The sequence below is a fragment of the Lagenorhynchus albirostris genome, chromosome 10 (genome assembly GCF_949774975.1).
Source record: "Lagenorhynchus albirostris chromosome 10, mLagAlb1.1, whole genome shotgun sequence".
Lineage (NCBI taxonomy): Eukaryota > Metazoa > Chordata > Mammalia > Artiodactyla > Delphinidae > Lagenorhynchus > Lagenorhynchus albirostris.
This window is the reverse complement of record NC_083104.1, coordinates 63706379-63727367: the sequence shown is the minus strand read 5'-3', so window position 1 is coordinate 63727367 and position 20989 is coordinate 63706379. Positions and strand designations below refer to the sequence as shown.

General features: G+C 55.6%; 1 protein-coding gene and 1 long non-coding RNA gene across 2 annotated transcripts in view; one reads left to right on the top strand and one right to left on the bottom strand.

The window, feature by feature from the left end:
- SYNGAP1 (synaptic Ras GTPase activating protein 1) overlaps window positions 1-20940 on the bottom strand; it is a 32419-nt gene extending 11479 nt beyond the window's left edge. Inside the window, exons 1-10 of the mRNA XM_060162587.1 lie at window positions 20798-20940; window positions 15466-15587; window positions 13252-13357; window positions 6885-6976; window positions 6261-6382; window positions 3771-3924; window positions 3447-3545; window positions 1433-2059; window positions 1161-1305; window positions 799-943 (exon numbers count right to left, since the gene is read on the bottom strand). Coding sequence (XP_060018570.1) covers window positions 799-943; window positions 1161-1305; window positions 1433-2059; window positions 3447-3545; window positions 3771-3924; window positions 6261-6382; window positions 6885-6976; window positions 13252-13357; window positions 15466-15587; window positions 20798-20855 — 1670 coding nt within the window. The 5' untranslated portion in view covers window positions 20856-20940. The remainder of the gene's footprint in view (window positions 1-798; window positions 944-1160; window positions 1306-1432; window positions 2060-3446; window positions 3546-3770; window positions 3925-6260; window positions 6383-6884; window positions 6977-13251; window positions 13358-15465; window positions 15588-20797) is intronic.
- On the top strand, window positions 1677-2555 carry LOC132527244 (uncharacterized). The gene is made up of 2 exons (XR_009542919.1): window positions 1677-1940; window positions 2314-2555. It is a non-coding gene; the product is annotated as an uncharacterized LOC132527244 (long non-coding RNA).
- Window positions 20941-20989: the final 49 nt, after the last annotated feature.

Below are 20989 nucleotides of genomic sequence, written 5' to 3'. Positions count from 1 at the left end.
AGAGGGTCCTTACAGTAGCCCCTTTCTACTTTTCCTGCTACCATCCTGACTCAGGCTATGATTTCCATGCCTGAACCATTAACAACAATCCCCAACTAGCCTGGACTTCATTGTCCCTACTCCAGCCACCTGCCACACCCACCTCCATTTAAGAATTAACCTTCTCAATCATGATACTGCTTGGCATCCCACGACCTACCAATGAGCTCCAACTCCTTTACCTGGCAGCGGAGGCCTTCAGATTCTAACTCTCCTCGCCCTGTCCAGACACGTCTCCCATCACTCTCCACTGTGAGCCACACACTCCACTAAACTACCTCTGCCTGCTGTCCCAGGACCTCTCACCTTCACGCGTGGGCCTGTTCCACAGCCTTCTCCCGAAACGTCTTCTCAGCCCACCATATCTATACATCAGAACCTGACCTCGTCTTCCAAGCACAGCCGTGGGGGCACCTCCTCCACGAAGCCTTCCCTGCTTATCTCAGTGAAAGATCTGCCTTCTCTGACCTTGTGTTGCATTGCGGAGGTGTGGGGAGGGGGTACCCTCACTTGGAACTTAACACATACTGTACCGTTCTGTGGCTTTCTGTGTATCTAATCTGTCCCTACTCATTCTGGTGCAGGTCCTCTGAGGGCAGGGGCCAAGCCTCATGGCTCTCTGTCTGCTCTACAGCACCAAGTACAATGCTTTTGCCCATAACTGGTGCTCAGTCCTCTTTGAAGATGGACAGATGGATGAACAGATGAACACACGACTCCCCCAACCCTGTCCCCCCAACCCAGGGTTCCCAGTCTCACCAATGGGAGTTGACCACCTTGCACAGGGCCAACTCACAGCACATCCGCAGGTTGGCCTGGTGCTCTGCCAGACTGGACGCCGTGCACTTGATGGGGTCCACCTCACAGTTCTCCTCAGATTCATACAGAGCACGGATGAATTCCCCTGTGGAGATGGGGGTACAGCGGAGGGCGGTCACACTTTCGAAGGGCAGGGACAGGGGCTGCCAAGGTTTGGGGAATCTTGGAATCAGGTTGGAGGGGACTCTGGGCCCAGAAGCATCAAGCTGAGGCAGGGTGGACTTGGGGTCTGGAGTAGCTACACTTAGGGCTGGGGTGGGCATCTGGCAGGTTTAGGAAGAACACCTGTGGGTAGGCCATACCGATGGCATCCTTGAGGTATTTCTGACCAATCAGTCTCATGTACTCTTCTATGGCTTTAGTGGCGAGCGTGTTCTCGCGGAATATGAGGTGCTCCCGTTCCATGAACCGGTCCACCTCGGACATGGCCATGTCTGAAAGGAAGTCCTGGGGGCCAGGAAAAGCCAAGGGTCAGCCTCTGTCCAACCCAAGCTGATGAAGACAGATGTGCCCTACCCTTACTATCCCGAGTGTGCACTCCCAGGTCACCTTGTCCTGAGGGCCCAGTACTCACCTTGGCCTTTCCCGTACTCTGCAGGATGTGAACCAGCGCGCTGGCGACCTCCTCCTTGCCCTTGACATTCAGGGCGGGTTCCAACACCGCACACAGCATCCGATAATGGTTGGTGACATACTCTGCAAACTCCTTATACAGCTCCATGGGCAGGATGCTCATTGTCTGGTAACGCGCTTTCAGCCGCACAGCCGGGCAACCTCCTTTGCCCTTGCCCCCTGAGCCACCCCCTGAGCCCCCTCCCCCTCCCGAGCCCCCCATACCCCCGGAGCCCCCACTGCCTGTCGGCAGGGTCACGGGGTACCACTGCTCTGTGAAGTGGCGCCCAGCCAGGGTGGCCACAGGCACAGTCACCAGGCCGACATAGCCCGCCTTGTCCTTCTTGCGCTTTTTGTCTGAGTCACGGTACAGGTGCAACCGCAGGGCCCGGACGGCTGGCAGGTTGTTGAACTCGAAGTGCTCGCCCCAGAAGACGGTGTCCCCCGAGGCCGAGCGGGGCTTGGAGGTGGTGCGTGCATACAGCATATCATCCAGGCAGAGCTCGCAATAGTACCGCTTCTTGGGGGGCAGTTCCCGTGCCTCTATGATCCACAGCTTCAACACGTTGTCCACCCGGCGGCTGTTGTCCTGCCAGGGTAGGGCGGGTGCGGCAGATGAAGGGGAAGGGACAGAGAGACAGAGACACCAAAAGAGGAGAGACGGTGAAAAAGCCAGATAGTCTCCGACACCAGCAATCACAGGGCTGAGAAGGCATGTGCGGGATTAAACCGTGTCACCCCAGAATTCATATTTCATAGTCACATTAAGTGACTATAGTCACGTAAGACATGGTCATACTGGATGAGGGTGGACCCTAAATCCAATGACTGGGGTCTATACAGAGAGGGAGATTTGGAGACCAGAGACACAGGAGGGGAGATGACCACATGAAGATGAAGGCAGAAAGTGCACAGATGCAGCAAGAAGTCAAGGGATGCCTGAGACTGCCGGCAACCACCAGAAGGTATGAAGGGACAAGGGAGGATTCTTCCTAGAGCTTCTGAGGGAGCAAGGCCCTGCTGACACCTTGATTTTTGACTTCCAATCTCCTGAACTGTCAGAGAATAAATTTCTGTTGTGTTAAGCAGTCCAGAGAGTGGTAATTTGTTACAGCAGCCACAGGAAACTGATACAGAGGGAGCTCATACATCAGACGACAGAATTCGTACTGAGAAAAGATTTTGAAAGCTAGAATAATAAACCCAAAATATTAAGGTGGAATTTGAACAGGATAACTGAGGAGTCCTTTAAAGACAATCGGAAGATAATTGCAAAATATGCATAAATGCAGCAGGTGAGACTATACAGTTAGTGTGAAAAGGGCCTGGAGGATGACAATGACCAGTGAGGCTCAGGTGATGCTGCAGTGTGAAAAGAGCCTGGTGTTTATACTCTGCATGGGGCAGATCACATCCAGCATCTTGGGTCTAGTTTTTAAGAAGGACATTGACAAACAAGGGTTCCCACAGAGGAGGCCACGAGGACTGTGAGCTCACTGGAAACTGGGAAAAAGAGAACAGCTCACGGAACTGGGAGCATTCCTCCTGGGAAGAACACAAACTCAGAATTTTTGAGCCAAAGGGACCTTATAGATTATGTAGTTCAACCCCATTCCTACCAGTCATACGGAGAAGAAACCAAGGTCTAAAGACTCATCTACCTGACAAATCTATGTGTCCTGCAGAAACACTGCAAGCTGGGCCCGGGCGCCCACCTGTCAGGGTGTTAGTGGGACATCCCTGCTTGCAGGGAAGATGCACCAGGGGACTTCCAGAGCCCCATCAGTTCCATAAGTCTATGATTTCTATGGTAGGGAAACATCATAAGGTAGAAAGAAAGGAAAAAGAAATGGGGGACTCAGAGGAAAATGGGGGTCCCCTCCTCCTTGGTCCCCTTCTCCCCTAGGCCCCCAGTTTCCCCTGCAGCTTGACCTTTGCCTTGCCCATGCTGTCTGTGTACCCTGTACTCCCAATACCTTGTTGGGTTTTACTGCCCGCTGTAGATTCTCGATCCATTTGTCCCTTTCGGCCGCAGAACGACAGGCAAAACATTTTGTTCCTGATGATGTTGTTACCTAGAGAGGGGTGTGGAGGTCAGTTGGAGCTCTAGAGGGGTGATGACTCCCAAGGACTGAGAGTCCATCACCATCTCTTCCTCCCCCGCCTATCCTCCTTTCTCTCAGCCCCAGAGGCTTCTGTTTCCTTGATGTCCCCACCTCTGCCGCTTTCTCCAGGACTCTCTGCCCTCCCCCTCCGTGACCCCTGCCCTTTGGCCCTCCCCAGCCCCCTACACCCAGTACCTCAAAACAGAACTCCTGGCCCAGGATGGAGCTGTGCACTGGCTTGATAATGGAATCTTCATCCAGGTTGAGCTCCAAGGCCTCGGCCGCACTGCTAGGACTCAGCAAGGACTCGTGAGAGTGCGACTCCTTAAAGCTCTGCATCAGCCGGGCCCTAGCAGGCGGGGGTCCAGGAGGGAGAATCAGGGCCCCACTCTGCTTACACACTCACAGGCTTGCATCGCCAACCTGACTCTAGGATGGAGACCTGGGGAAAGGGGCTCCTAAACCCACTTCCCACATGGACACAGACACAGACAGAAAGAAACCCAGCCTATCCCCGGGGAAGGACATGAAGGATGTGAGAGAAATGAGAACACTTTAAGAAATCCCCTCCCCTCAGCCCACCACCTAAGGGGTTGTGAGGACTGGGGACACCTAGAAATATCTCAACCCAGAAAGGGACCATGGGAGAAAAAAAAAAAGAACAGGTGGGCCTTGGACACTTCTAGGTGGGACTTCTATGTGACACCTCCCCCGCCAAAACCACAGCTTCAGTATAAGGGGAAAAAGGTGGGAGTAAAGAACCAGAAGTACAGGGGCTTCCCTGGTGGTGCAGTGGTTAAGAATCCGCCTGCCAATGCAGGGGACACGGGTTCAAGCCCTGGTCCGGGAAGATCCCACATGCTGCGGAGCAACTAAGCCTGTGTGCCACAACTACTGAGCCTGCACTCTAGAGCCCGTGAGCCACAACTACTGAGTCCATGTGCCACAACTACTGAGCCTGCGCTCTAGAGCCTGTGCTCCGCAACAAGAGAAGCCACCGCAATGAGAAGCTGGCACACCGCAATGAAGAGCAGCCCCCACTCTCCGCAACTAGAGAAAGCCCGCGCACTGCAACGGGGATCCAATGCAGCCAAAAATAAATAAATAAAATAAATAATTTTAAAAAGAAAGAAGCAGAAGTTCAAAGATGCTGGTCTGGGCCTTGGCACACAGGTAGTGCCTAAAAAGCACTTAATAAATCCAAAAATGAACGAGCTAAGAGGACAAGTTTTAGCAGAATTATGGGAAAGAGTGAGGGAAAATCATAAAAAATAGAAGAAGGATTTTGGGCAGAAGAGTGACAACGGAGATAAGGGACTGAAAATGGGGACTGGGGAAGAACAGATAGGGCGAGAAGGAGAAAAGGAGGAGGGAAAGGTGTGTGACAGGATGGGAGAAGACAGGATGGGAGAAGATGAGGAGAGGCCACTGGAGAGCTGGATGTGGGAACAGAGGTGGGGGACGGGGTGGGGGGTGGGGGGGGACGAACTTGGGAAAATCAGTGCAGGAGGGCAGAGGTGAAAGGCACTGAGGGGAGTGGAGGCCGGGACCACAGGGAAGGCAGAAGGTGAAAGGCACTGAGGGGAGTGGAGGCCAGGACCACAGGGAAGGCAGAAGGTGAAAGGAACTGAGTGGAGTGGAGGCCGGGACCACAGGACAGTTTGCTCGGAGCCGGCTAGGGGATGAAGAGTAGAGAGCAGTAGGGAAGCGGGAGGGGGAGCTCGGGTGTGGGAGCCTCCATGGAGCTATTTATAGCAGCCCCGTCATCCTGGGCTCTGTTGCCGTCAGCACAACGCTCCCCCGGCCCCCCGCCCCCGCGGCCAGGAATACCAGGCCCTCACACCCCCCCTCCCCAAATCCAGCTCCGGTGACATGGGAAGGGGGAGGGGAAGGTGTGACTCACCTATCCCAACCTCCCCTACCTGCCCCATCCCGGGGGCGGCCAGACACGGGGGGAAAGGAAGGACAGGGTTCTCCCTGGGGCGGGGGGGGTGGACTGGGTGAGGGGGAAACCGAAAGAGGGACCCCAAAGAGCAGACCACAGGAGCAAACAAGATTTCCTTCAAGCCCAGCCTCGGAGACAGTGCCCTCTGGACTTCTCTGCGGGCTTCTTCCTCAGGCTTCAGTCCATGGATTAACCCTCCAACCTCCCCTCCCCAGTCTGTTGACCTGCATACCCGTGCCACCTCCCCTTCTCTGTCACGCTCTACGCTGCACCTTCTCTCCTCCATAATACCTGCCAGCCCCACCCCACCCTACCACCCTTTCCTCATACCCTCTACCTGGATCACACTCTCCCCTCCTACCAACCAGCCCACCGTCCCTTCCCTGGATTCCTTAAATGTTCCTCCCAGGCTCCGTCACTCCTTCTCCGTCCTTCTGTACAGCTCCTTCCATCCTGGGCTGGAGCCCATCCTTCTGACGGTCAGAAGAGTCCATCCCTCCTTGGCTTCACCTTCACCCCCTTTCCTGCCCCGCTGCTCACCCTCTCTGGGCACCCTGCACCAAGCCCCTCTCCTGCTGCTCCTCTGTTCTGACCCCTGTCCCACCACACCTCTCAATCAATCTGAAGCCATCAAGCTCTACACTCTGAGAACCCCCACCCCTCCAGCCTCACTCTGGAGGCCCCTACACTGCATCCAACTCATCCCACCACGCTCTAGCCCACCGCTCCAAGCCCTGTACCGGTCATGGTCAGCACTTCGGAAGCGAGGCAGGATCTGGCGAAAGCTGCTGGTCCGGTCAAGTTTGGGTTGTGACTTCGTACGTTTGATGGAGCTTTTTAGCCTCCGGCTCAGAAAGCCTTGCTGGGTGGGGGGGAAATGGGGATAGGTGTGTTTTGGGGTAGGGTCAGTTCTACCTCCTCACCGCTCAGCTGGTAAAGAGTCCCTGGATGAAGGTGGGATGGGGGGAAAAGGGAAATCTCTAGAGGCTAGGAAAGGGGGATAGGAGCCCTGCTACCAGTTTGTCTTCCTGTGCTCTCATGGATGCAAGTGTACACACACACACACACACACACACACACACACACACACACACACACACACACACACACACACACACACACACACACACACACACACACACACACACACACACACACACACACACCAGCCTGGAGAAGGTGGGAGGGCTGGTCTGAGAAGCAGGGGGGCAGAGCCAAGAAGGGGGAAACCAAAGAGGTGGGGGCACACACACACATACTCTCTCTCTCCCCTCCTTCCTCCTTTCTCATAATCCTCAGGCTCCCGCTGGGGCTGGAGGGGAGGGGACCCAGCTGAGCCACATCTGGCAGGCGCCTTCACTCACCGAGGGCCGAAAGGGTGCAGCGGGGGCGGCCTCCATGCTGTACTGCTTCCCCCCTGGGACGCTCTTCCTCCTCGAGCGACCCAAGTGGTATTCTGGAGGGGAGAAGAGGGCCGGAACAGAAGTTGGGGAGGGGGTTGCCGTTAGCCCAGGTTTCCACCCCTGGCCCCAGCACACTCGCCCACCTCCCTCTGCCCCTTAGCTCCAGCCTCACCTACCCCCCGGAAAGCAGCAGGAAGAGCAGCGGCGGCTGAGAAGCTGGCGGCGGGAAGGAGGGGGCAAGGAACCCGAGCCGGAGCCCCCGGAGGGGGACGGGGTGGGAGGCCTTAGGCCCATGACTGGGGCTGGGCCTGGCAGTCAGCAAAGGGGCATGGCTGAGAGGGTCAGTAAAACTCCAGGAATAAAGGACACCGAAGATCCACAGAACCTAGGTCCTTGGTGCCCACCCCCCCAGGAAGGGGCGAGCTGGTGGGGAAAGTCGGGTTAAAGGTCATTGACCAGAGGCAGGCCTTCCTCCTCCCTCAGCTGGGTACAACTTCCACCTGGCCCCTACTCCTGAAACCCCTCTCTGTCTGGAGGGCCAGAGCTACCTCCCATGACCCCCTCCCTGGACTGGAGGGGTAAGTCTTGGAAGGGACCTGTGAGGAGTGGAAGCGGAAAAAGCCTGGGGACAGAAAATTCAAGGAAGGGGTGGGGGGGAGGGGAGAAGGGGCTGGTTCCACGTGCACTGCAGTGGCAGGGACTCAGAAGTGAAGGGGGAAAGGGGAAAAGAGAAGAATGCAGGGGAACGGGCAGGGAGTGGGCAAGATGGGCAATGGGGACTCGGGGTACTCCCAAGTGAGGGCAGGGAGAGGAGGAGGAGGGGAGATGAATGCCGATGAAGCTCAGACTGCTCAGAGTCAAGAAGGGTGGCAGCTGGGAGGAGGGAAGCTGAGGCTCTGCTGCCAGGGAATTTAGAGGGGCCAAGTGGCTAGAGGAGAATGAAAGTGGGGGGATGCCAAGCTCGGGCTCCAGCTCCAGAATGGCTGCCCAGGCCTGGGCTCCCCCCTCAGCCCCACAGTCACCACTGCAGCCAATGGGGGGGCAGGTGCTGCATCAGGGGCGGGGCTACCATCTCCATGGCAACAAGAAGCTACATGCTGGGGGGGGGTGGACCGGAAGAGCTGCCTGTTAACCCTCTAGTTTCCAAAACAAGGGAGGGCCACAGCTACACGTTCACTGTCGGCTTCCTGAATTGCAAATCGCCTGCAAATTGCCCTAGAATCAGTCTCCAGCTTCCCTAGGCCTTTAAAACCTGGGTGTTAGGAGATGTGCACACAAAAATGTGGCTCCCATGACACAGGAACCCTTGTTAGTCCCTCAGGAACACATGTGTAAAGCACAAAAACATACACCGAGCTGTGGGGGGTACGTGCACATAAGACCCATGATACAAAAAATAAAAAAGGGATCTAGGTGCTTATGAGACATACAGGCAACTGTGAGAATGGGGGGGGGGTGCCACGGGTCCACATTCTGAGACCCTGGGGCCCAGATACCCCACAGGATACATGCTTAGACATATGTGAGCACTGCAACAGGGGAGTACATACTTGGACCCAGACACTCACATGAGAGCTGCTAGTGTGGATGTGGGGCCCGAGTCCCTCGGGCAGTCATGTGGGCAGCACGTTACAGAAGGGGACATTTAACCCAGAGACACACACAGGGCCCCCACACAGGGGGAGCCACTTTAACCTCTAAAACACATGTTTGAGTATACCATGATCCTGACCACATCAAGGTATCCCTGTATCCCCAAAGCACAAACATCCTTCATTCACATGAGAAGTACAACCACAACCACTGTCTCAGGACAACCCCTTCTTCTCCCCCAGCCTTTCCCTGACTCCAACACATGAATCCGTGGTTGCTACCAGAATACAGACAGACCAAGGAGCAAACGTGTTAATTACCCTTCTGTAACACACTCAACAATGCATCTAAGGGTTCAGAATATCTCCTTCCTAGTCTTTGCCTTTCTCAGGTCTAGCTGCCTGTCTCATGCCATGGAATGTAGCTCAGCCACTATTTCCATTGGCAAGCTCCTGTAATAAAGGCAGAAAGTCTAACTTCAAATCCACTAAAATTACATTTTGGAACTAAAGAATTAACAGAAGGAGAACAGATTTGCTAATTGGTTTGCTTGGTTCTTGAAGTAATATAACGTTATACGTACAACCAAGCACTAAGATCCAAGAACTCCTATATAAGTCAGAGATACACGGAGGCCACATACACATACACTTACAAAGACCCTTACTGCCACAGTGAAAAAAAGAGCAGAAACACAGAGGGAAAAGGGGCGGAGTGACAGAATCACAGGACATCCTGTTATTAGTGCTGCATGCAGTGACATGTGCAGAAAACAGGCACACGCCCATGTCCACACACAGAGCAAACCTGATAAGCATACACCACGATCCTGGGTCTCCATGTCCCATCCCTGCACGGTGTATACACGCATGCACACGCATAACAGCCACCTACACAGACCCGTAACACAGGCATTGTGCACACACCCACACATGTACACACCCTGTATACACACACAATTGGACTCACATACACACACACACACACACACACACACACAGCGAGGGCTTAGACTCCCGCCTCTCCAATCTCTCTAATCTTGCCATCACCCACAGAATCTCCCCTTGCCCTCCAATCCCCCAAATCCCTAACCTTCCCTTTGGCCTTTCTTCCCTGTCACACCCAGCTGGCAGCTCTCAAGGGGAGCCACAAAGGGAGGCTGCCAAAGCAGGTGGAGGAACAGAGTTGGACAGAGAGCAGAGAAATGAGGGGCAAACTCTGTGCTGGAAACAGGAACCTCTAACAGCAGTTCCTGCCATGCCAGGCCTCACTGTGAGCCAGCCTCTATGATGGCCTCCCCTGATCCAACCAAGCCTGATCCTACACGGCCTACACAAATCCCAACCCCATCCTGCCCTTTCTCCTCTGAGATCACTTTACCGAAGGCCTGACTCTCTCTGCCCCACAAGCTGCCTCCCCAGCTTCCAGGCCCCTTCTCCGCTGTCTCCAACCAGTTCCCCATCTTAAAACCTCTTCTCTCTCTTCTAAATCTGGCTCCACTATCTCCCACCTTCCCAGCTATTCTCCAGCTATTCTCTCTCCTGAGCTCTCTCTCCTCTGCAAGCCTCTCTCATTCCTCCTCTCCCCCAACTCCCCACTTTTCCTCTTTACCCCGCTCTTTCCCTTTTCAGCTTTTCTGTCCCCACTCCCTAACCGAGCAGGGGCTCACACCTGCTAGCCCAAAGGTGTTTCATACATGGTAGGATTCCAAGGAACACGCTCACACACTTACTCTCTCCCCCCACTTGCACACCACCCACATCCAGACACGCCCTGGACACCCATGCTGGGATTGACACAGATACCCAGGCCAATGATGGAACACACATGCAAAGACACACACTTGCCACCAGGGACACAGAAAATCCTTCTCATGCAGCCACACATCCCCACACACAGGAGGCTGATAGGAGGTGAGCCCCAGCAAGGAACATGCATTCTCAGGGTCAGAGGTGACAGGTACCAGTAAGGCCAAAAGCTGCCCCACAAGCCAGTGGTCAGCCCAGCAGCCCCCTAGGCAGGAAGCCGGCAGAGGCAAGATACGACAGGACAGACTTGAAAACCGCTGGCTGCACATGTGTGCACGAGGAACTGGGCCCCCGTGTGCACATGGCACCGACACACAGGGGACACGAGCTTGGACAGCGACACACACGCGGACACCCGGGCTGCCACCTCCACCAAGGGTCTCCAAGACCACCCCACACCGGCCGCCCCCGCGCGCTCGAGACCCTGCCCCCACGAGGCCTGTCCCCGACCCCCCGACCTCCGCTGTCCCCCTCCAGTTACCATAACTCCCCCCACTCGGAAGATGCAGCGAGAACATGCGGAGGGAGCAGCTGCCGCCGCCGCCGCCGCCGCCGCGGCCTCCCCACCCCCCTCCCGGCGCCCACGCACACACGCGCCCCCGCCCCCAAGAGCGTGGCGCCCCCCCACGCGCGCGCTCCTCGTCCGCCCGGCCCCGCCCTTACCTCGCACCGCCCCCAGGAGGGGTCGGGGGGGATGTCCCCGGTGGGGGAGGGGCCCCGCCCCTGCGCGGGGGAGGGGCGGGGTGCAGCGGTAGAGGGGGCGGCGCGGCCCGGCTCGCGCCGCCCGGCGCGGTGGGGGCGGCGGCGGGGCCCGGGACGGCCGGGACAGCCGAGCGGTGACGGCCGCGGGAACGGCTCCCTCCGCCGCCGCTCCCGCCGCTGCCGCCGTTGCCCGGGCCCCGCCGCCGTTGCTAGGCGACCGCTGCTGCCGTGGCCGCCTCTGTCACGAGCCCCGTCGCCCGGAGACAGCGCAATAGAGACACGGGAGGGGGACGAGGGGACCCCCAAAACCAACCGGGCCTCCCACCATCCTCCTGAGCAGGACCCCCCATCAAAACCTCGGAGGGAACGAGGGGCTGCGGCTCCACCCAGCAGAGGAGGAGCCCTGGATGCCAATGCCCCTCAAAGGTCCGGCGACCTCTCCTGGGCTCGAGAGTCCACAGCCTTTGCACAGACCTTCTCAGACCCAGGTCCCCAGGGCCCCAAAGACTCCTATGTTCCCTGCAGCACATCCTCCATGCCCTTTACACATTCCACGTCCACCTGAGAACCCCAAACGTTCACCAGCTATCAACTCTTTCGCTAAACCCTCCCCCTAAATATATATACCCCTGGACCCCCTCCCGACCCCTATTGAACCTCCAACACAAACACCTCCACATACCGTCCTCCAACTCCAAACACACATGGGTGCCCTCCCCCTAAACACACAGGAGACCCACACCAGAGACCCCAGACCCTGAGGACTGAGGGTAAGGAGAAAGAAGGCGAATATGTGGGCTGAGACGCCAACCACCGGATATATGATAAACATGCTCCACAAGCATGTGACCATTCTGGCCTCGACACACAGGTATGCACACATGTACACAAACCTTTCCCAGACATGGACATGACTGACTCCCTCTCTCTCTGTCTCTCTCACACACACAGATGTGACAGACATCACACACATTCTCTGTACACACTCCACCACCACCACCTGGCTTTGCCTCACAGAGATGTGCTACCCACACACCCCCATGGTCAGAAGTTTCCATGACAATGACACACACCCCTGGCCACCCATCCACCCAGGGTCCCAGAGCTGGCCCCCAAGGGCAGTAAGGCCTGGGCCTATGAGAAGAGGGCTGAAGGGAGCCAAGGGATGGAGACAGGCCACTGGCTCTCTCCAAGGAAGAGAAACTGGAAGCCTGGATCCCTGAGGGGAGGGGTAGCTGGTGGAAGAAAGGGGTCACAAGGGGTTGAGGGGATGAAGGACCTGGACCCTTGGTCCTGGAAGGGGAACAGAGTGGTAGGGGGCAGTAACAAGGGGGTTTCCGGGGGGCTGAGGGCGTCTCTCTGCACCTTGGCTGCAGATCTCTGTTCTCTGCCTTCATCTCCCCTCACTGTTCCCATGGAAACCTTTTAAGCGAACTTCTCAGGAAGACAAAAATCTTTTTTTAAATGACTAAAGAGGGGGGTGGAGGGGGGGCAGAAAGAGGGAGGGAGGGGAAGAGACAGATGGAGAGAGGGAGAGTTGGAGAGACAGACTGAGCACATAGCTCCACAGACAGGCAGAAAGGAGATGAGATGGGGGTCTGATGGAGATCCACCGGGAGCAGAGGGGAGAGGCAGAGGAATCAAGAGGGATAAAGAAAATAAAGAAATCGGGGAGGAAAGAGAAAGAAGGTGATAGAATTGCAGAAAACAGAAACAGCTGATAAGAAGGGGGAAAAGGGTAAAGAAAATAGGGAGGGTCCACAGGCCATAAGGTCTGGAAGAAGAATCAGGAGCGTGGGGGTGGGGCTGAGGTCTGGGGGCAGGGCAGGAACTAGGTCATTCTTTCCAAGATCCCAGACCTGGGGCTGGGAGGGGCACGGGCAACTACACTCGGACAGGAAGCTAAAGATCTAAGGAGACTATTTTTGCAAGCACCGGGGAAAGAGTCAAACTTCGCTGCTGGAGAGGAAAAAGGGAGCGAAACAGCAAGGACCGCTGGGGCCTCTCACCCACAGCCTCCGTCCCGCTCAGATCCCAGAGGAGGGCGCCTGCTCCGCCCAGGTTCCCACTCGCAGAATTCGAGCCTTTGTCTCCGCCTCCTCCCGGCCCCTGACAGCTCCTCGGTTCCCGGACTCCCCCTCCCATGCAACCCTGTCCACCTTCAGCCCTCTCCCCGCGACTGTCCGGGGCACGAGAGCCTGCTCGAGCCTGCTCGGCCGCCGTACCATGCTCGCCGTGGGGCCGCCCCTCCACCGGCACGGAGACTGTGCGTCTCAGCAGTTTGTTGCGACTGGACTCGCTCCTCCGGTCCCGGATCAGAAGGGGGTGTATCTAGGGGATGCGGGGGGGGGGTGTCAGACCTCGCTGGCCCAGGCCGTCCCTCCTCTTTCCCTCCCCCACCAAGGAAGGATGAGCCTGCCTTTCCACCAGGCCTGACCACCTTCTGCCCCCGCCCCTCTATACTCTTTTAAGTGTCTCGGGGTGAGTGGATTTCTCGATTTCTTGTTCCCTTCTCCCTCCGAGTCTGTCTCCCTCATTCCCTTCCGTCCCACCCTCCTCTTTTCTTCCACCATTTCTTTTGAAACACCCTCCAGGGAATTCCCACAACCCCTCTGGCCTTCGCTGCTCCCTGAATCCACTTTCCCCTTGACCTTCAGTTCCTCCATTCTCCCTGTTTTCCTCCCAACCTCCCACCTCCCTCACCCCCTTCCCTCCCTCCGTGGCTGTCACGGGGGTAGCAGAAGCTGCATTTATAATCAGGATCCACAGCTTGTCTCCCTCCCACGGCCAGGCTTGCGGCCAGAATGGGACCCAACCTCCCCACCTCCCAGAGGGCTTGGTCACCTCCCCCCACCCTTCATCTCCTTCCATCGCCCCTCTCACTTCCCTTTAGCCATCACCTCTCCCTAAGCCTCATCCCCAACTCGCCCTTGCCACCTCCTTCCTAACCTCCACCCCTCCAAGAACCACCCACCCCACTAGTCCCCAGCCTGGGCTCCACAACTCAGCCAATTCCAGCTCCCTGTGGTCCTACACTCTGTCATTTCCCACTCCCTCCCTCCGCACCCTTCCTATTTCAGTCTCTGGCCACTGGTCCCCTGGACCTGTCTGTCCCCAGCTCTGTCATTCCTTCATCCCCCCACCCACTGTCCTCCCTCTTCATCCTCACACAGTCTCCAGTTTCCCCAATTCATCCTACAGACCTCAAACCCTTGGTCAAGACCGGTGACCACTAATGAACACTCAAATGCCCCCCAGTGCCTAAAACTTGACTCCCCAAACCACCTCTCCCTTGAGTCACCGTGTCCTCCCCTGGACACTTGGACTTGACTCTGTGCCTTGGAAGCTCTCTACCCAGCCATCTCTCCACACTCACTTGCCCCCCAGATCCCTTGAAACCCTGGTTAACCTCAAGTCCAGTTCTAACCCTGCCTTGCTACACCCTCCCTGACAGCTTTCGAGGCGCATCTCTCACCACCCCTCTGGTCTTGCAGGCTGCCCTATCACTCTCTAAAGCTGATCCCCAAATCACCCCCACTCCCAATCACGCCTCTGGGCGTCCACCCTTCATATTCACATTTTGTTTCCTCTGATGGATCCTCCACTGCTGACCCAGCTCCAAAGTCAGAACCCACACTCTAATCACCCTGCATCGCCGCCACTTCCCACAAGGATGCTCTGTTCATTTCACGTCTTTCACTCTGGCTAGTCCCTGCCCCTATCCCACTCTTACTCCTTTAGACAACTTCCCATACTCCCAGTTCCCCTCACCCCCAGGCATCTCTTCCCTTATATTCCTTCCCCATGTCCCTGGCGAAAGCCCTCCCAGTGTCTCTGTAAACCCTGATCTCAGCCTTCTCCATCTTCACTGCCAACCACACCCAGACCTACTGACCTCTGTCATCTCTCCTGGTACCCTGCAGCCCCTTTCCAGTTTCCCCACTCAGAGACCCCACTCTCTGAGTCCTGTACTCTGCCCCACGCCAGGGAAAGGACAGGGAGTGGTCAGTGATGGGGCTTACTGAGTGGGGGGAGAGGAGAGGGTCCTGACGATTGCTTTGGAGACAATCCCTCCAAAGTGATCCCCATGTCTTTACCCCTCCTCCAAGCCCCTTAGTTTCCCTTCCCTAGCCTAACCTATCCCACAATATGAGCAGGGCGAAAACAGGAGGCACCCACAAATCTTTAGAACCATATCTCCTCCCCATCACTGTACATGGCCCTCAAAGACCCCCTGGCCAAGGGGAGAGAACACCTGCCCCTTCTGACATCCCAACCCCAATCTCAGTGGCCACCCTCCTCCCACCACTTGCCAGTGTTTCTCTCTTTGCCTTCTTTGTGTCTCGCGTCCCTTCGCTAATGAGGATTCTCCCCAGCTTTCTCTCCACATTTTCCCACACTACCCAGAGGTCTTTTCCCAGCCTTCCCACCCTGCTCACCTCGTCCTCATCCAGCATGAGAAGCTGGTTCCCCGAGATGATGCAGAACCGAGGGTTCCAACCAGGACGATCATATGGGGAATGAACGTATTGGGTTCGGTGCATAGGGGGTCCCCGTACATCTAGGGGGCAGAGACACACAGAAACGGTAAGGGAGGCTCTATGTATCTGGGAGACAGAGGTGTCTAAAATGGCAAGAAGAGAGTCCATAAAGGGGCAGAAGGGGAACCCACCCGCCTTGAGGAGATCACAGATGGGGGTGAGGCCCCCAGTAACTTTACAGGAACAGAAGATAAGCTGCTCTATCTGGGGAAAAAGAGGTGAGGGGAATCACATCACAGGGGACTCTGGAGACTTGGCAGAAGAAATACAGAGGAGTGGTTCAGAGAGGGGAATTATATCATGACAGAGAAGGTACAAGTTGAGGCAGAGAAAGGTGAAGGAGCTCTCCAACCACTTCAGAAAAATAAAAAGGTGGAGGGTGCAGCAAAACTGGCAGAAGAAAAACACAGGGAGGTTGGTGGCAAGTGTCTGGGAAGAGGGAGGTCATCCAGATAGCTGCAGAAGACAAGGATTTGGACGTGGCACCACCCATCTGCAAGAGAGTAAGAGGAAGACTACAGAGCTGTGGGAAAGAAGGATGGGGATGCAGGGACATTTGGGTCATGAGACTCTAAGAGCTAAACATCTGGAAAAGAGAGGGAGTGAGGGAACTTACCTGTTCCCAGAGTCAGAGTCATGAGAGGGCCTCCCCTCCTGCCGCTCCTCTTTCCTCCACTCCCTCCTCCCCTAGCCCAACCCTGCTCGTCCTTTGGGGAAAGATCTGGTTCTGCTAGTGGTGGCGGGGAGAATGGGTCTTTGTAGGCATCTGGCTGTGGAGGGGATGGGGAGTGAGGAGGTAGGAAATATGCTGTTTGAATGAATACTGAATTGATGTCTTCCCCTACTCCATGCCCGGAGGTCGAAGATTCAATACTGCCCCCTACACCACTCCCTCCCCGTCCTATCGCGTCTACACAGACAGGATGGGAGCCAACTCTACAAGTCAGGAACCTCCCCAAGGCTTGGTGAGGAGCTTGAGGAAGAAAGAGGGGAGGGAAGAATGGAAGATCCAGGCATGTGACATAAAGCGGGTCTCCCAAGACTAAAGCTGGGGTTGGGGACAAAACTTCTAAAAAAGAAGAACAGTAGACTAAGGGTCACCCCTGCTCAGAGACCCACCCCCACCCAGGGTCCTTCTTCCCCAACTTTGCTGTTCTTCTTCCCATGCCCCCATCCTTGCAAACTGCTTCCCCTTTAAACCCCAATGCCACACACCATCACAGGGACGTAGGAGACAGGCCCTATAGAAGACAGAAATCAAATTGGTGACATCAAAGTGATAGAAAATAGGCTTAAGGAATCAGAGTCAGAGTTTAGAGGAAGAAAAATCCTGTTACCTTTACAGGATAATTAATCATGGGTATATTGCAGGAAAAGAACTGTTCTTTGAACTTCATTCCAACTGAAAGCTCTGAATAGGAGTTTTGAAAAATCTAACCCCTTTCTGTCTATAAACATGTTTCAAATTTACCCAATCTGCAGGTCAGAGTCAGAGATGAACCCCCAGAATACAGGTATCTAGAAACCCCAATACTTTGAAACTCTCACTATCTCAATGCCACCTCAGAGATTCTAACCAATACCCTCTAGATACAGAGATTACCAAAACCCAGGCTCTGGGACTGCAGACACTGCAGGAAACATGTCCACTGCAATCAGACCCTGAGGACCCCCAGAGGAGACATCTGTTGATACATATCATCATCATGGGAGGGACTGGTTCAGGCTGCAGCCACAGGGAGGCAGGTAAGACTTCAGGGGACACCTTCCGGGAGCGGGGAAGGACATGGGGAACTTAGCTTAGGAGCAACTCTGGAAATATACACAAACAAATATTGTCTGGACTTAAGTAAGGATGATTCTGGGAAGCAGATGCAAGAGACAGAGAAACACAGTTGAGAAAGGGGAAAGATTTACTAGGATGAGCAATTCCACAGGGCTCAGATGGGGATCTCTTGTAGGTCCTGTTCCAACCACCAAAACCTGTGTCTTTGCTCCCCAAATCTCCAACACCCCAGGAAGTAGAGGGGCCAAGAAAAGAGGAATGGGTGATAAGAGCTGGGGAAAGTGAGTAGGCACAGACTAGTGGTGATAAGATGGGGAATGGGGTGGGGAAGAGAGGATGGGGTGGAGAAGAAATAACAAGGATGGATCTAAGAGAAAAGGAGACAGGAATGATGGTAAATCTTTAGGGACAAGGGAATATACCAGAAGGGCTCAAATGGACATGGGGCAGAGAAAATGAGGTGGACCTCATAGGTACTAGGACAAGGGGGTCAAGAAGGAGGGGGCAAAGAGGTGGTAGAGATATAAGGGAGCTACCAGATAGAAGTGAGGAAGAGAATGGACACCAGAGAAGGGACTGATATAGGGGAAGGACAAAAGGGGGACTCATATAAGGAACGGACACCATATGGGGGGAAAGATATAGGTGATGGACACCAGAGGAGGGAGGGGGAATGGAAATAGGATTGGAGGTGGGGGAGGGGGATAAAAGTGGTGAAGTGAAGGAAGTGGATAAGACCCCAGGGATTACATTTCAATGGTCAAGGGCCTTGATGAGGGTCAGAGTGTGGGGCAGGGTCCTAACCCGCCCCCTACTCCCATCACTCAGTCTTACTTGTATTGCCCCCTCCACCCCCCCAACAAACACACACTGAATTTGGCCCTCCCCCTGCCCTGGTCTCTCCTCCCCCAACCCATTCCCCATTCTCTTTCTCCTCTCTTCCCTCCATCTGGACCCTCCATTCCTCTTCCCCCCTCCCCCCACTGCCTCCCTCTCTCTCCATCTGGCCCCTTCTTCTCTCCCTCCATCTCCTGTCTTTTTCTACCCCCTACCATACTCTGAGCCCCCCACCATATTCTTCCCCCCATCTTCTTGGCTTCTCTTTTCACCCCTATGTTTTCATTTTCTTCATTTTCCCCTCCTAGCCCCTCTCCTAAAACTCTGTCCTTCTATTTCCTTGATATTTTCCTCATCTCTCAGCTCCCACCTCCAAATTATTTCTGCAGCTCTTCCCCCAACCCTGTCCTTCTATCTTCCCACCCTTTCTGGCGATCTCTTTCCCCTTCATCATTTTCCCCTCAGCCCCCCCTTCAAGGCCTGTTTCTTGGCTCCTCCGGCCCCTATCTACCCCTATTCTCTGACCTCCAATCCCTCCTTCCCCATTGCTCCCATCCCCGCCTTCCCGGTCCTCCTCTCCCCTTCTATTTCAGTTGCTCCCCTCCCTGGCCCCAGCTCTGCCCAGCCCCCCCGCCCCTCCCCCCTTCTCCCCCCCCAACTGGCCCTCCCCCTCCCCTCACCACCGTACCTCTGAAGGGGGCATAGGACATCGCGGGGATGCTCCCCCGATGGATGGAGGCGCGAGACCTGCTCATCAGGCCTGGGGGGGAGGGGGCGGGGGGGCCGGGGGAGAAAGAGAGGAGAGAAAGAGGGGGAGAGAGAGGGGGAGAAGGAGGAGGAGGTGGAGGAGGAGGAGGAGAGAGGAGCGGAGAGGAGCAGAGAGGAGCAGAGAGGAGGAGAGAGGAGGAGGAGGAGGAGAATAGGAGCCAACGGCAGCAGCGGCAGCAGGGAGAGGGAGAGAGAGAGAGAGAGAGAGGGGGGCGGGGGAGCGAGCGCGAGAGGAAAGAGCAGGAGGAGGAGGAGGAGGAGAGAGTCTCTGCAGCCCCCACCCCTACTCAGTGAGAACCAGAGAGGGAGAGACCCCCGACTCAAAAACACACCAGAGACGGAGCAGTTCTAAAGATGCAGACCCCAGACCCTGTGATGGGGAGACCCCAGACCCACAGAGAAAGATACCTTGCCACCCGGGGTGGTGGGAGGGCGGGGGATAATCTGAGGCACAAACCCAAAGTCTAGAGGAAAAGAGACCCAAGTCTCAGAAAAAAAGACCCCAGGCCCCCCCGCCCCCCACTCTGAGAGATGGGTCAAAGGTCAAAACCTGAGCATCCTGTCTCAAAAAGGTTCTCCATAGCCACAGATATCTTAGACTCAAGACTCAGACGTGATCTCAGGGACTGAGACCTAAGAACTAGACTCAAAGAAATAGATGAGACCCAGATTCAGAAAGAACCCAGACCTACAATTAGGTCTTTGAGAACTCAGACCCAGAGAGAGATATGAGACCCCAGACTTAGATCTCAGAGAAAAGAAACTGCAGACTCGGAGACTGACAACTCGAGAGACAGATACTCCAGACCCTGGAGGCAGTGGGGGCGGGGCCAGGAGACACTCAGCTAGCCCGGAGATGCAGAACTCAAGAGACCCCAGACTCATAAAGAAGAGTTTCTAAGATCTCTGAGAGAGGGTGATCGCGGACCCAGAAACCCCCTAAACAAAAAACAATGAATCTCAGTCCTGAGAAAGATGCCAACGCAAATACTGAAAGACCCCACAGAGATCTCAGAGATAAACTCCAAACCCAAAGACAGAGATCTCAGGGAGACCCCAGCCCCAGAGAGGCAGGTATGAAAGAACTCAGCCTGGGAAATGCCCAGTCATACCCACAGAGCAAACCAGAGACCCCAGACCTAGGAGGAAGGGGGAATACTGGGTAGGGGGTGACGCAATAGCGTTTTTCTCCCTGCCTCCTCCCACCTATTTCTCCTCTCATTGGCCCCTGTCTCCATTTTTGGGTCACAGGATGTGCTTGGGCCCCAGAGAGTTTATGTAGGACAGGTCCTGGCTCCTAGGGGGATGGGTTAAGGGAAGGAGACCCAAGAGTGAGAGGTAGACCTGTCCCGGAGAGTGAAACAGCAAGGGGATAAGGGACAAAAGGACCATCACTACTTCCTGGTGTCCTCTCCATATCCCCAACCTGCAGCCCTTCCCCCACACCCCATACCGATTCATCAGTCTGTCTCCAGCTTTGGGGTTTCAGTTAAGAGGGCTGAGCGCCCTCAGCCCCATTTTAATCATCATCTATCCCATTTACAAGGTCTCACTCTGTCCTCTTTTTAAAATGCATCTTTCCTCACCTAGGCATGGTCTTGCCATGCCGTGTCTGCCTAATCACTCCCCCCTACCCAGGGACAGCTGGTTCCTCAGGTTATACTTGTGCATCCCCAATTCAGGCATCTGTCACTCCTAACCAAAATGGCAGGGGGCGTTCTCTCCACCCCCTGAGGTTCAATCTCCTAAGACCCTCCCACTCCTTAAGGCCTCGGGAACAGTGTAGGGGCTGTTACTAAGCACATTCTGGGATTTAAGGATGACTCCCCACTCCACAACCTGACGCATCGACTCTGCGGGGTCTCCAAACCCCCTTTCCTTGCGCCAGGTCTCTCATCACGTGGCCTGCGAGGCTGTCCCGCGATTGGTCTCTTCGCGTAGCTCATTGAGGTATCGCCGCCTGAGGGGACCGGCCCCCTCACGTGACAGTGGAACGCCGCTGCGGCTCTCCTCAGCCTGCAATAGGCCGTT